The 13,115-nt window shown below is 41.8% G+C and overlaps 3 protein-coding genes across 4 annotated transcripts; 2 read left to right on the top strand and 1 right to left on the bottom strand.

Annotated features, from left to right (window-relative positions):
• Positions 1 to 215: 215 nt before the first annotated feature.
• On the bottom strand, positions 216 to 2,791 carry LOC124191292. Its single transcript, XM_046584438.1, has 3 exons — positions 1,679 to 2,791; positions 1,173 to 1,580; positions 216 to 985 (listed from the first exon to the last, which is right to left on the bottom strand). Exons 1-3 carry the CDS (start codon positions 2,619 to 2,621, stop codon positions 396 to 398), a joined length of 1,941 nt encoding a protein of 646 aa, XP_046440394.1. The 5' UTR covers positions 2,622 to 2,791; the 3' UTR covers positions 216 to 395.
• LOC124191294 lies at positions 1,199 to 5,513 on the top strand. 2 transcript variants are annotated; one of them, XM_046584441.1, is made up of 3 exons: positions 1,199 to 1,337; positions 3,534 to 3,590; positions 3,716 to 5,513. In XM_046584441.1, the coding sequence occupies exon 3, from the start codon at positions 3,961 to 3,963 to the stop codon at positions 5,350 to 5,352; it is 1,392 nt and encodes a 463-aa protein (XP_046440397.1). In that variant the 5' UTR covers positions 1,199 to 1,337; positions 3,534 to 3,590; positions 3,716 to 3,960; the 3' UTR covers positions 5,353 to 5,513. The 2 variants fall into 2 exon arrangements, with proteins under 2 accessions (XP_046440397.1, XP_046440398.1); XM_046584442.1 differs by having other exon boundaries at positions 3,534 to 3,595.
• Positions 5,514 to 5,704: 191 nt separating this feature from the next.
• On the top strand, positions 5,705 to 12,241 carry LOC124191227 (phosphatidylinositol 4-phosphate 3-kinase C2 domain-containing subunit alpha-like). The gene is made up of 13 exons (XM_046584305.1): positions 5,705 to 7,020; positions 7,089 to 7,599; positions 7,669 to 8,337; positions 8,408 to 8,685; positions 8,750 to 9,195; positions 9,265 to 9,578; positions 9,645 to 9,721; positions 9,785 to 9,919; positions 9,998 to 10,360; positions 10,422 to 10,739; positions 10,816 to 11,254; positions 11,322 to 11,596; positions 11,679 to 12,241. Exons 1-13 carry the CDS (start codon positions 5,890 to 5,892, stop codon positions 11,805 to 11,807), a joined length of 5,085 nt encoding a protein of 1,694 aa, XP_046440261.1. The 5' UTR covers positions 5,705 to 5,889; the 3' UTR covers positions 11,808 to 12,241.
• Positions 12,242 to 13,115: the final 874 nt, after the last annotated feature.

Here is a 13,115-nt window from a genome sequence, read left to right as displayed (position 1 = left end):
CTCGAAAATGGCACCCATCTCTGTAGGTAAACATCAGTTTCATTTATTTTCAGTTTGAATTGTACTACTCAAATCAAGATGATTGCAACGTGACCAGCAATTCTTACAGGTTAAACCCTGGTGATGATACTATAATGTTAGTTTTGTTATCTGCCAAAATTAATGTTGTAATAGGGAAATACTTTATCCAACGTTAGCAGCAATTTCAACAATTATTGCAGGTGTGAAAAGCATTGTATTTAAACAAACATTTATCGAGAAATGAACATGTGTTTGTGTGGGGTTTTTTTTTGGGGGGGGGGGGTATATTATTTAAACCAAGGAACTAGAAAGTTTGGCACAACCTCGTCAGCGTACGTTGACCAAGTTTGTATTTGCTATTTGGTAACGGTTACCTAAAACAAACTATGTAACTCTGTAACTTGTGAATTCGGTAACGAGTCATTTTCCTGTTTGAGAATTTGGTTCCATAAAACGACAGTATTTATCGACAAACAATTCGATTTTTTTAATTGTCGGGTTTGTGACCACGATTGATCGAATACGACCACATCGCACAGGAGGGAATCAACTTCGTCGATAGCGCTGTTAAGTTTAAGAGTCAATTTAAAATTTTTTCCGGCCACAATCTGCGATTCTGCTTTGATAATCCTAATCAATCGGACAGGTCCTGAGTTATTATTTGCAGATATGGCGGTTGTGGCGAAATCGGCGATCTCCTTTATGTAGGCGTCGTCCACGTCGATAGTAGAAAATCCGCCAGTGATTCTAGCAGGAATGTTCTCATTGACTTCTGGTTGTATTTCAATTGGCATTCCGAAAAATCCAAATGGACCGGGACTAGGATGTTTAATACGAAGGATTTCGCCAACTTCATCACCACTCATGAAAACTCGATCAATGGCGTAAATGGTTCCCAAATCTTTTTCCAATTGAATGGCTACCTGTTGGATTTCTGTCTCGTTTACCAGCTGTGTTAAAGGATCTAGAAAAAAGAAGTCAAAATAAGCAGTGATTCAGTTTTTCTGTAAAATCATCCTAAAACAAATTTTAATTGAATTTAGGAAGATTTGCAGCCGATTTTTTTTTAGAGAAGTTCAAATCAATCCAGTAAATATGTTTTTATTTCATTTTTAATGTTTAATAATTTTTTATTTAAATAACTAACTTACGGACTGCTGGATCACAGGCGGCTTGGCATTCTTCTTCTGTTTCAAAAAGATTTTTCGTCTTGAAACAGCCACCGTATACGTAGTTCTCACATCTGCCGGAATTTGGCTGGAACGTCCATGACGGGATGTATGCTTCACATTCAGATCCATCGCTGTCTATTGGAGGTAGGTTGCATAATTCATTTGCGCTCTTGCTTGTGAAAATAACCTCGTTAGAGTCGGCCATGACGAGCTTGTCCAATTTCCCTATATCGTCCGACGAAACATCCTCGCGAACAAAATGGCGAATCAGTACCGACCGGCGAAAATCGGCGTCCATTACGAGAGGATCGCCAGCGTCTTGCGGCATTTGCATCATGAAAGCCATCGATGTGGGTGCAAATAACGTGTAGCCCAATTTTCTTCCGTCTATTTTTTCCCGTTCAGTCAAATAGGATAAATAGTTAGTATTTAATATTAAATTCACTTAATTCTAAAATGCAACTATGAACATTTTTCGTAATTACCAGAACTGGTGAGAGGAAACTCTTTTATCAAGGTTTCACGAGACGCATTTAGATAACCAGCCATTCTCGACAAGTCTTCACGTCCGTCAATAGCTCGCAGTATTTCAGTTACTATGTCAGTCTCGGCTTCGATCGGCGCCAAACAATTGGACTCCTTCAGTTCAAGTGTGTGAGTCCACGATTGATGAAAAACGAGTACATTGCAAATAAGATTACTTCCTACGGCTCCATCGGCAGCACTACCCAGCTCCAGAGTTAGTTTGTAATTCTTACCGGCTACAACCTGCGATTCTGCTTTTACAACTTTGATCAATGCTAATGGCCCCGAATTACTGCTTTCTGATATTCTAGTTGTAGCAAAATTAGCCATTTCTTTGACTGAAGCGTCGTCGGTGTCGATCGGCGAGAAGCCACCGACCATCATCGCCGGAGTGTCAGGAACAGCTTCGATTTGTGGTTTTTGACAGTTCACAGAAGCTCCCAGTTCACGAGCTTCGGTCCAAGAATGAATTACTTTAATTGGTAAACAGTTTGACTTGCTCAGTTTCCGTGTTTGCGTCCATGGCTGATGGAAAACAATCACTTCGCAAAGGGTTTCTTCGGTCTCGCTAGCCCCGTCAACGACGCTACTGAGCTCTAGGATCAATTTATAATTCCTTCCGGCCACTACTTGGGATTCAGCTTTGACTATTTTGATTAGTGATAAAGGCCCAGAATTGCTGCTCTCCGATATGGCACTTGTAGCAAATTCGGCTATTTCCTTGACGTTGGGATCGTCCACGTCGATCGGTGAGAATCCGCCTACTACCTTTCTTGGGCGACCTGGAACTCGGCCTGGAATATGGCGTTTAGTGAGTGAAACCGAAACAGCGCTCTCAATAAGGGTCAATGTTAAGATAACCAACAGGAAGAAAGTCGCTTTTGGAGTCAGTGTATAAGACATGTCGTCTTAATGCCTATGTTATAAACGATAGGAAGTAGCACTTCAAATGGTGAGAGATCCGACGATGCTGCCACAATTTTGAACACTGCGAGCTTCTTTTATGCCGACCACGCTCTTCCTTCAGACCCGCTAGCTGTAAAAACTAGATCAAAACTCGTTTGGAAGTCCTTGGTCTAGATTTTTCATTAGCAGTCCATGGTAACATAACAATTTGAATGACGAAAGGGTTTCAGCGATTTTGGGGTATAGAAAAGTACGTTATTGCAGCTTATCAGCCAATCCCATTCGGAACGATGTCTGTTTACCAATTTTTGGGAACGAAGACATTATTTTATCTACTGTCAATTGATAACCGTTTAGACGTCATTTTTATTTCACAAGAAACGTTTCTTGCGGAGTAAAATGACCTATTTCCCCCCCCCCCCCCATGAACAAGATTAGAATATTAAAAAATAAAATAACAGTACGTATCGTCAAATGTAAATCAAACACATGTGTGAAGTATATCTTGTTACAAAATTTAGATTAAGAGGCTAAAGATTTCCGAAAAACCAAGTGAAAAAATTCGTTCTTTATTTACATTGATAAATATGATCAAAAGGTTCAAAGTATTATAGTGTCAAGTGGTATTGAAAAAATTAATGAATGTAGGCTTGTTGTTTCATAAAGGATTGGTGTTGTAAAATCCTGTGTTTTATGATTTGCGGATCGAAAAACTAAGCTTATTTTACTTACCTGAACTATCGATTCGTTATTCTTACTGCTTTAGTTTCCTAACGATTTACAACATTTTGTAGTGAAAAAATGTAAATATTTAATTGGTAAAAGTTATTACATAATAGTTTCTAGCGCATTTTAGAGTTTCCGTTCATATCCGGTAAATAACATTTCTTTTTTTAAATTTTATTTCAGAATTGCTGCAGTGATAACTCAGGCCTGCCAATCAGTCCAGTCTTAAAAGTCACAGAAGTAAGGTTAAGCTTAATTTTAAACTTAGTGTGTGTGTGTGTGACAACTTGATGTTCATTCAACACATTATTAGTTTAGTTTTAATGGATCTGTGTGTTGCTTAAAAATGTTTATGTTCACGACAGATAGAAAAAGATTCACAGTGGTCGTCAGCGTGTTCTTTTGGTTCACCATTGGATCATATATCTACTCTTTCCGTGTTGGTGATCTTTTGTGTGGACGAAATGCGATCAGCGCCCAACCATTTTGTTTTGCTGCAACAACGGGAGGATTCTTTTTCGGAACTGGTTTGGTCATCGGAACTGCCTGGCACTTTACGCCCATCTCGCTGCGGCCTTTCCTAGAATGCTGCTTATCTCTTGTGGGGACCATGCCTAGTGGATTTACTGCTCACGTTTTTGTGAAAGCCTTAGCTTACACAGAAATAATCCAATCCCTGTGTCACATTAGAGAACTGACGATTATTCCGCTGACAGCAGTCGATTGTTTGCAGAACGAAACGATTTATTCGGCACAGCTCATACGTAACAGTTCAGTTTTTCAACAACATCATATGAATCAGGTGAACACAGGTGTTGTCGATATCGCAGCCAAGTTCAACAACGTCAATGGAACTCAACATCAATTTCGTGACGCGATTGAAATTGGATTCAAGTGGCTGGAGAGCAAAGGAATTAGCTGTCAGCAAAGCTTTTCCAAACCTTTTGAAATATGTTTGAACGCTACAAAAGCAGCCAAAAAAGATTGTCTCCTTAAAGGAGCGGACGCCCTTTGCGATATCGTAGACATCTCGGAAGAAATTTGTCTAAGGTTGATGACATTAAGCAGAGGACCTTGCCAAAATCTGGGACCGGAGAAGATCACTGAAATGTTAATGAGTCTTCGGGAGCGTCTGGGAAGTTTGGCGAGTGGAGCTATTCGAATGCGCGTGGGCATATTATTTGAACTCCATGCCACCTCTAATGTCGAGAATAAGTTAAACGGGACTTGGACTTCTATTTTGAGAAGCCTTCGTAACACTTCCGAATTTATTCGTAAGATTTACGACATTACTATCGACTACGTTCTCAAGTTAACGGCTGCCATGGGACTCTTATTTTGGCCAGTTGGCTACCTTTGCTTTTACCTTTGGGGTCCACTCTCATTCGATAATTTCTACATAACAAAAACTGAACAAAAAGAGATTCAAGGATCGGAAGAAATGACGGAAACACAAGGGGAAGACTTGCAAGTGGTTCCCGTTTGGTTGCCGACCCCCAAAGAAACAGTGAAAATGCTTTGGAATTTAATCTTTGCCACAGATCAGCTAATCATTCTTGCCATTCTTCTTGTTGACTTTTACTATACCAATTGGGTAAATGATCTTCACGCTAGATGGACGGAGCTCTTTTACAACTTCCAACATAATTTGTTTGCGAATATTCAACAGCCGAGCCAAACTACAGGAGTTGGGTTCATCGGAGACACGATCGCCCAACAGTTAGAAAAACTTCAAGAAGCGATCGGTTTTTGTCGTTTAATATCCTGCATTCGTCCACCACCTCCTATTGCCTACTCTTACAACGTGTTCTTCATAGCGCTGGGTCAGAGGGCTTTATACATTTTTGCGCAACCCCAATTGCGTTTCCTTCCTTCATTCATTTGTGCACGATTTTATCGGAGAAGACATAATTTACGGATGTCCTACATCAAAGCAAAAATCATGCTTAAATCACCCTGCTCGAAACAATCTCGCTCTTCCACGTTTCAAACGAATGCTTAACAGTCGTGTTTTCAGATTACGGGATTCAATTCGTAAAAAACCTGATGTTTGAATATTTTTTCATGAATAAGGCGTTCCATTTTCATTGGCAATCATATTTTTTGTATAAAATTATCATGACAAATGAACTAAATACAACGGATGTTTTTGTTAAAATTAAATTGTTTTTTGTTTTTTTTTGTTTTTTTAAATATTTCAATGCAAACGTATGGTCACGTAGTATTAGCAGAATTAGCAGAATTAAGTTCCAATTAATTTAGACTGATTTAGAGGAGGAAACGAGAAAACTGCTTATATTTGTATTTGTTCCCGGAAGTTTTTATTTTATTAGGTCCACCGCACTAGTCCGAGGCACTGCGGCTATTTTTATTCCACTTGACAGTTAAAGTGAAGTAGGTTTTTAAGTGTCTTAGAAACAGACAGACAACCTATCCTGCAGTATTTTTTTAAAGTTTTGTCTATGTAGTCTGACACTGCCCTATGGATCGAGTGGATTGGCATGGGATTTTAACCTAACATTTTATTTTGTTGTCAAACATGGATAACTGTCAGAAACTTCAAATCGATGAGGCTGAACGTCGATTTCAACTAGATTTGGAGAAAGCCAAAGCTTTGTCATTGGAAACAGCAGCTTTGGACCGATTTAAACAAGAAAAGCTTAAAGAGTCGGCGGCAGTTGCTCATCCCAGTCGAGAGCCCAGCCCTATTTATGCTACAGTTAGAGCAAAAAGTGTTAGCTCTTCCCCATTTCCTTTACCTGAATCGTCAACATCACCAAAGATTCAGATCAAACCCAGACCAAGACCAGGTGGCATCAATTCTCAGAGTGTGGGTCTCGTACCTCCTCCTGTCCCCAAAAGGCAACTGTCACAATCCCCAAATTCAAATGATCTGATTAATTTGATGTCACCAATTAGGGCCAGGCCCTCAGATCTCGAAGACTCATTCCTTTTTGAAGAATTGGACTTGGCCTTTCCGAACATGAATTTATCATCAAATAGGTCCAGCCGTCATGCAGTCCTCTTTCCAAATCATTTGTCTGTTCAAAATGTGCCTCAACACCTTTCGCAACCAATACCAACAAGTTCTTTACCCTCACCAGTTGTACTCTCGACACCCAAGCTCAACAGCAGCAAGAAAGGTCCCATTTCCTTTGATGAAAGTATGTTTAATCGAAATCTGATCGATCTTGCTGTCGAATCTACTCATCCTCGCTACAGTATCCTTCGTGCTTTTGACCCTCTGCTCAGTCCGAATCCTGTTCCCGAGCAGGCCGTAACCCCAGTTGCTTGTAGCTCCACTTCAACAGAAAAGAATAAGACGGACGAATTTCTTTTCGATCAAGACTACGACCCGTTCGATTATTTTCTCGGCTTGAGCCAAAGAGCCTTCGAAGGTTCATCCACGGTCCCAGCAAGCAGCATTCCCGAAACGATCTACGAAGTTCTCACGAAAGAGCAATCGCCCGCAAAACCAGCGACGACATCAAACAAAAGGCAATCTATTGTACCACCAGCTCAGAAAAGCAAGGACACATCATTGAAGGTGGTAGTGAACGAAGTTGATTCCGGTGCCGGAGACCTGGGACTGGTCACATTCGTTAATTTGGTCCGCCAAGTTCGCTCCCGTTTTCGCTATGATGAAGCCGAAACCAACACAGGTTACGTGGTAAGCAAATTTACCTTTCGTAATAACTAACCCATTAATTATTATTACATTTTTTTACCATTTACTAGACTAGTCCGATACTGGAGTCAAGTTGCACCGAGTCCATATCAGTGAAATTGGCAGTACATTTCTCTATGGACCACCCCGTCATCAATTTCACATGTGATATTAGCAGCCGAGTAGATCACGTTATAAGCCACGTCGTTTGTGAGTTGGGTGCCACCAGTCAGCTCAAGTCGGAAGAATATGCGCTCAAGGTCTGGGGCATGGCCGAATTTTTAATGCCCAATTCGTGCCTTTGCGACTACGAGTACGTCCACCACTGTATCAAGCTGGAAAAGGATGTCTTGTTGTGTCTGCTTCATATAAACGAAGTGCCCAGGCCTTTGCTTAGGACTGCAGAAGATGACATCAAAGATATCGAAATCAAAGTTGACGATTTGTTGTCTAGAGAGCCGGGAGATGCACTCACTCACGCGACGGTCTCCGTTCTCATCGACATCATTCACGGAGAAATTGATCGACTCTTGGTAAACTCTAGCCACACACAACCCAAAGGTCTGCTGCAGTCCGTCAAAGGTAAAAATTATTAACTATTTATTCTATTGTTTTTCGAAATAATAATTTTGTTTTTCTTTCGATTTGCAGCTCTGTGCTCGATGTTGGGCAGTATTGAAACAACAGACTTAACGATGGCCTTAGATAACATTGTATTCACTTGTAATAACTCCACAAGAGGCTCGAATCGAGCAGAAATCGTCGGTGAAGACGGCCCTTATTCCATGGTAGTTCTTCCTGGTCAAAATCGTTTGCGAACTAATTGCGTGGAACTGGTTACTGCAATTCGCAAACTAATCAATGCCTACACTTGCGCTTTCCGCGTCAACTTCGCCCTGCCACTCGCGCCCGGCTGTGTCAAAGTTTACGAGTCCTCTGGCGTTTTAGACTGTGTCGGCTTCCGTGTAGGCGCTCTTCACCGACTCGAACCTTCTTGGAATTTTGACACGTATGAAGTGCGGATTGATCTGCTGCACGGGGTTACATCAGTGGGCCGTAGTCAGGTGGTGTTTGGTACCGCAAGTTCCAGGTCAGCCGCCTTCTTCCCGAACCGTATCGTCTTTGATGAAGTGATCAGCTTCAGTAGCGTGGCCATTTGTACTCTGCCGCGTGAATCACGCCTTGTTCTTACTGTCTACGGTCGAAGGAAAGTGGCGGAAGGGGATCCAGGAAGTGGGTCGGAAGCTGAACACGTCGAACTTGGATGGACAGCCCAGAATTTTTTTACTTACGGCGATCCAAATTGGACCCTCGTTCAAGGTGCGGCTGCTGTTAGTCTAAATTAATTTGTCTAGTTACTAATTTTCTACTGATGTTATTATTACTCTAGGTAGTCGACTGCTTCCTCTATGGCCGCCAGCTTCTGACAAGCGTTCAGGATATGTACCCACGGCCGGGCGCCATCCTCGTGGTCATTCGACTCCTTTGCTCAGTATTGAAATGCCTGATTTGGATGACGCTGATATTCATTTTCCCCTTGTTGAACCCACCGTCATTCCAAGTGGTGAGCTTCGTGATTTCAGCGCCTTGGATGACAACACCCAACGTTCGCTAATGGATATCATCCAAAGTGGATCCTTTGCCAAGATGGATCTCTATCAACGCGAGGTATTGTCATATACGCTTCTACATTATGTGTATCGATTATTCATAAACTTCCTTTGGCATTTAGCTTTTGTGGGAGAAGCGTCATTACTTGACGGATGAACCTGCCGCTTTGACCAAAGTACTTCAGGTGGCCCAGTCTTGGGACTGGGCAAGTCTGTCTGACCTTTATAGTTTGCTGCAGCGCTGGAAAGCTCTTTCTCCACTGGAAGCGTTTCAATTACTTCTGCCTTGTTTTCCTGATATTGAAGTCCGTCGCTGCGCAGTTGAATGGCTTCGACCGATCTTATCTGACGAACTGGTCGATTATTTACCACAATTGGTGGAGGCGCTGAAGCTGGAACCATTTGACCATTCACCTCTGATGGCGTTTCTCCTTGAAAGATCGTTAAGCTCACCACAAGTAGCTCATTCGCTTTACTGGCTCCTCGTCCAACAGCTTCCAGGACCCAGTCCACAGAATTCCGATTTTGCAGAAGCTTATTTTGAAGGGGCTGATCCACGCTATTCCGGGTAATTCAGCAATCCATTTGCTTCCGGTACGCTTATTTCATTTTCCTTTTTTTTTGTATCAATTTTCAGACGTTTACAGTTGTTGCTGCGTTCCGTTCTTGCCACTTGCGGAGCGGCCTTACGTCACCGATTCCTCAGTGAGCAGATGCTTGTTCAGCAGCTTGATTCTTGCGCCGATCTGGTGAAATCCACAAAAGAATCGCAGCGGCTCAACACGCTTCTTCGTGAATTGGAGCCAATTCATTCCTCACTTGGGAATAACTCGACCTCACTACCTATTGGGCCCAGTCTCCAGGTGAATGGACTAGAAGTTCGTCTGTGTTCTTATTTCCCATCCAACACGCTTCCTCTTAAATTAGCTTTCCATTCGGCTGAACCTGAAGGTAATTTAATTTTTTACTTGTTGTGAATTGAATGTATGATTTATTTGTTGCGTGTTTTGTTTGCAGTGAATGAGAATTCTCTCGTTAGCGCCATGTATAAAGTAGGGGATGATTTACGGCAAGATATGCTCACGCTCCAGATGGTATGTTTATTATTGTCCAAAGTTTTCCCACCTAGGCTACATTTGATTTTGTTTATCTTTCAGGTGCGTATTATGGACAAATTGTGGCGTAAACATGGACTTGATCTGAAGATGGTCACCTTTAGTTGTGTACCCACTGGGCCTAGGCGAGGATTTGTGGAGCTCGTTACAGGCGCCGAGACTTTGAGACGGATTCAAGTATACCTTCCGGAGCAATATTGAATTTGTCTTTCCTTTAATTCTTCAATGAATGTTCTGTTTGTTTTGTTTTTTTAGATTGAACACGGATTAACGGGCTCTTTTAAGGATCGACCGATTGCTGACTGGTTGGCTAAGCACAATCCGTCGCCACTCGAGTACGAAAGAGCAGTGCACAATTTTACGGCTTCGTGTGCCGGTTATAGCGTGGCGACTTATGTCTTTGGTGTTTGCGATCGACATAACGATAATATTATGGTCAAATCCACCGGCCACCTCTTCCATATTGATTTTGGCAAATTTCTTGGTGACGCACAAATGTTTGGTAATTTTAAACGGGATCGGACACCATTCGTTTTGACTTCCGACATGGCTTACGTCATCAACGGCGGGGACAAACCAAATCAGAAATTCCAACACTTTGTCGATCTATGTTGCCAAGTATGAAATTGAAATATTTTCTTAATCTGAATAAGGTTCTTAACAGCGTTATGTTTTACAGGCTTTCAATATTGTCCGACAGCACAGCAATTCTCTGCTTCATTTGCTGGCGTTAATGGCCACTTCGAATATTCCTGGCGTCAATGCCGATGCCATTAGTTACGTCCAGAAAGCTTTGCTCCCCGAAAAATCAAAGGCAGAAGCAGCGGCCGTTTTCGCGCGCATGATTGAGGATTCTCTTCGCTCTTGGTTCACTCAATTCAATTTCTTTTTACACAATTTAGCTCAGCTGCGTTTCCATGGAGACCATAACGATGATCGACTTCTATCGTTTGTTCCGAAAAGTTACACTCTGGCTACCGACGGCCGAATAATCGAGGTAATAGACAGCAAATGGATTCTAATGATTAATCAAAATTTTTAAATTTCAATTTCAATGTTTGTTTTTTTATCAGGCTCGAGTAGTTGGCTTTCAAAAACGTTATGATCCCGAAAAGTATTACGTCTTCATCGTGAGCCTCCAGCGTGAGAAACAGGCGGAGAAAATTTATCTATTCCGTAGCCACCGAGAGTTTTCGGAGCTCCATCAGAAGCTCTGCCTCCGCTTTCCGCTCGTTTCCAATCGTATTTTGAGCTTATCGAAAGGCGTATACTTGGGCCGTAGTTCAGTCAAAGCTGTGGCTGAGAAGAGACGTACCGAACTGGACCAATTTCTCACGAGCTTGTTCCAGTTGGCACCCGAAATCTGCCATTGCGAACTGATCTACACTTTTTTCCATCCGCTGCTGCGTGATCAAGATGAAGAGGCCAATGTTTATGTCACCAAGTGGCGCAATAAGTCTTCGTCCAGTCAACATATCCGTAATGTCACCAATGCCAACGGTCTCGTTCAAGGTTCGGTGTTATTACTAAGCTCATAATTCCTTTCGTTTCCCATTAATTATCCCGTTGGTCTCTACAGGCGAGTTGAAAATATCGATCCAATATACTCGAGGCGAGTTGCATGTCATGATCCAACATGGTCGCGATTTAATTGCCGGGGGAAGCTCGGCAACTTCTGTCAACAATACAGCGACCGAGTTGCCGTCACCTTACGTGAAAACGTACCTGTTACCAGACATGCACAAAATCACCAAGCGTAAAACACGCGTTATTCGTCGCAATATTCATCCTACCTTTATGGAAATGTTGGTTTACCGCATGTCGCTTGAAAATGTCCAGAAACGCCTGCTGCAGGTAATTTTAAAAAAGATAATAATAAAACAAAAAAAGTCAACCAGATATTCGACTGTTATGTATACGTGTTTGCTCCCATAAGGTGTCTGCTTGGAGTTACGACCGTGTCCAAGAAAACCAGTTCCTCGGTGCGGTCAACATCCCACTCGAGTCGCTAAGCCTCACAGAAGAGCACGTGGCCTGGTATCCGTTGGGTCATCTTCATATGTAACAGATAAGAAAAAAGAACAAAAATCAAATTTACTAATTATATCACTCTTTGACGACCTGATGAGTCGACTACTCTTCCGCTTATCCCTAAATTTACCCCTTCTTGTTTCAATTTAATTCACGGAAAAAAAGGAAATTCATTCGAGTCATCATCTTCAAAACATATAAGTAACGTAAAGACAAAAAAAAAATGCTTTTAACACTAATTTTCTACTTTAGTTATTTTAAAGAGAACGCGATGAAATCTGCATGCTTTAGAACCAAAATGTCCCTTTTCTTTCAATGAATTTAAATAAACAAATGTGTAAAGTTGTATTTCTTTTTCTCATATATATTCCTGGCGGTTGTTCGAATTTAAACTATCACTTCCAACCGAATCCCTATAACAACGAAATAAAACATTGTTATCAATGTAAAAGGAAAAAAGAAAAGAAGGATTTTCTGTGTAGTTGTTTACTATTTAGGTTTCATTTTTGTTTTTTAAATCTCTTTTTCACATCAAAGTTCTCTTTGGAGTTTATTTCGACCCAATGACAAATCCACTCGAACAGTTGTAGTCTTTCCAATCGTATAGAAAAGTTGGGCAATTGACCAATCTTAATCGGCATCGGGTTTCGTTCTCTCTCCCTTTTTGCCTTGAACATTCCTTTTGTGTTTCCACCAAGTATTTTGGCATTCAGCTGTGGAGAATTGAGAGAGTCGAAGGGGGGGTGGGTGGGCGTCTGTTCTGTCTCGATTGCGTCGCTATGCGTTGGACGTTCTCGCGTGCATCCGACGCACAAAATGGATTGTCCTCGTTTCCCCAGCGGATTCGCCATGTATCCACTACACAGTATCCGAACCGCTAACAGCTGAGGTAATCCCCTTCGGGCCCTTCACGTATTACGACTAATATAGAAGGGGCTTCTTGTATTGGGAGACTTTTGTGTCTAAAAGCGAGGAGAGAACTGCCGCAGCCAGGCTGGAAGAATGGCAATTTTTGGTAGAAATTATTGTTACCAGGGCAGCAGACAGGCCGGAAAGCCCCGCAAGTCCCGCTACGTAAGAAAATGCCAGCCCCTCCTTGTTTGTTTTTACGGGATTTTGCTTCTCATAAATTTGTTCCTCATGTCTCTTTTTCCATTCGTTTCGTTATCGCCTTTCCACTCTGCTACTGATCATGTGAACTCCAGAGTAGGGCCGAATGGTTTCCAATTTACGAAGAAACTTGAAGAAAAAAAACAAATTGGATGAAAACAATCTCGATAAAGGCATAAAAGTGTCAGATTCAAGATGAGTTTGCTGTAAAGTGTGCCATTTACTTTGTTTC

This window comes from Daphnia pulex, chromosome 3 (genome assembly GCF_021134715.1).
Source record: "Daphnia pulex isolate KAP4 chromosome 3, ASM2113471v1".
In the NCBI taxonomy this organism is placed as follows: domain Eukaryota; kingdom Metazoa; phylum Arthropoda; class Branchiopoda; order Diplostraca; family Daphniidae; genus Daphnia; species Daphnia pulex.
This window is presented reverse-complemented; position numbering and strand designations above follow the sequence as displayed.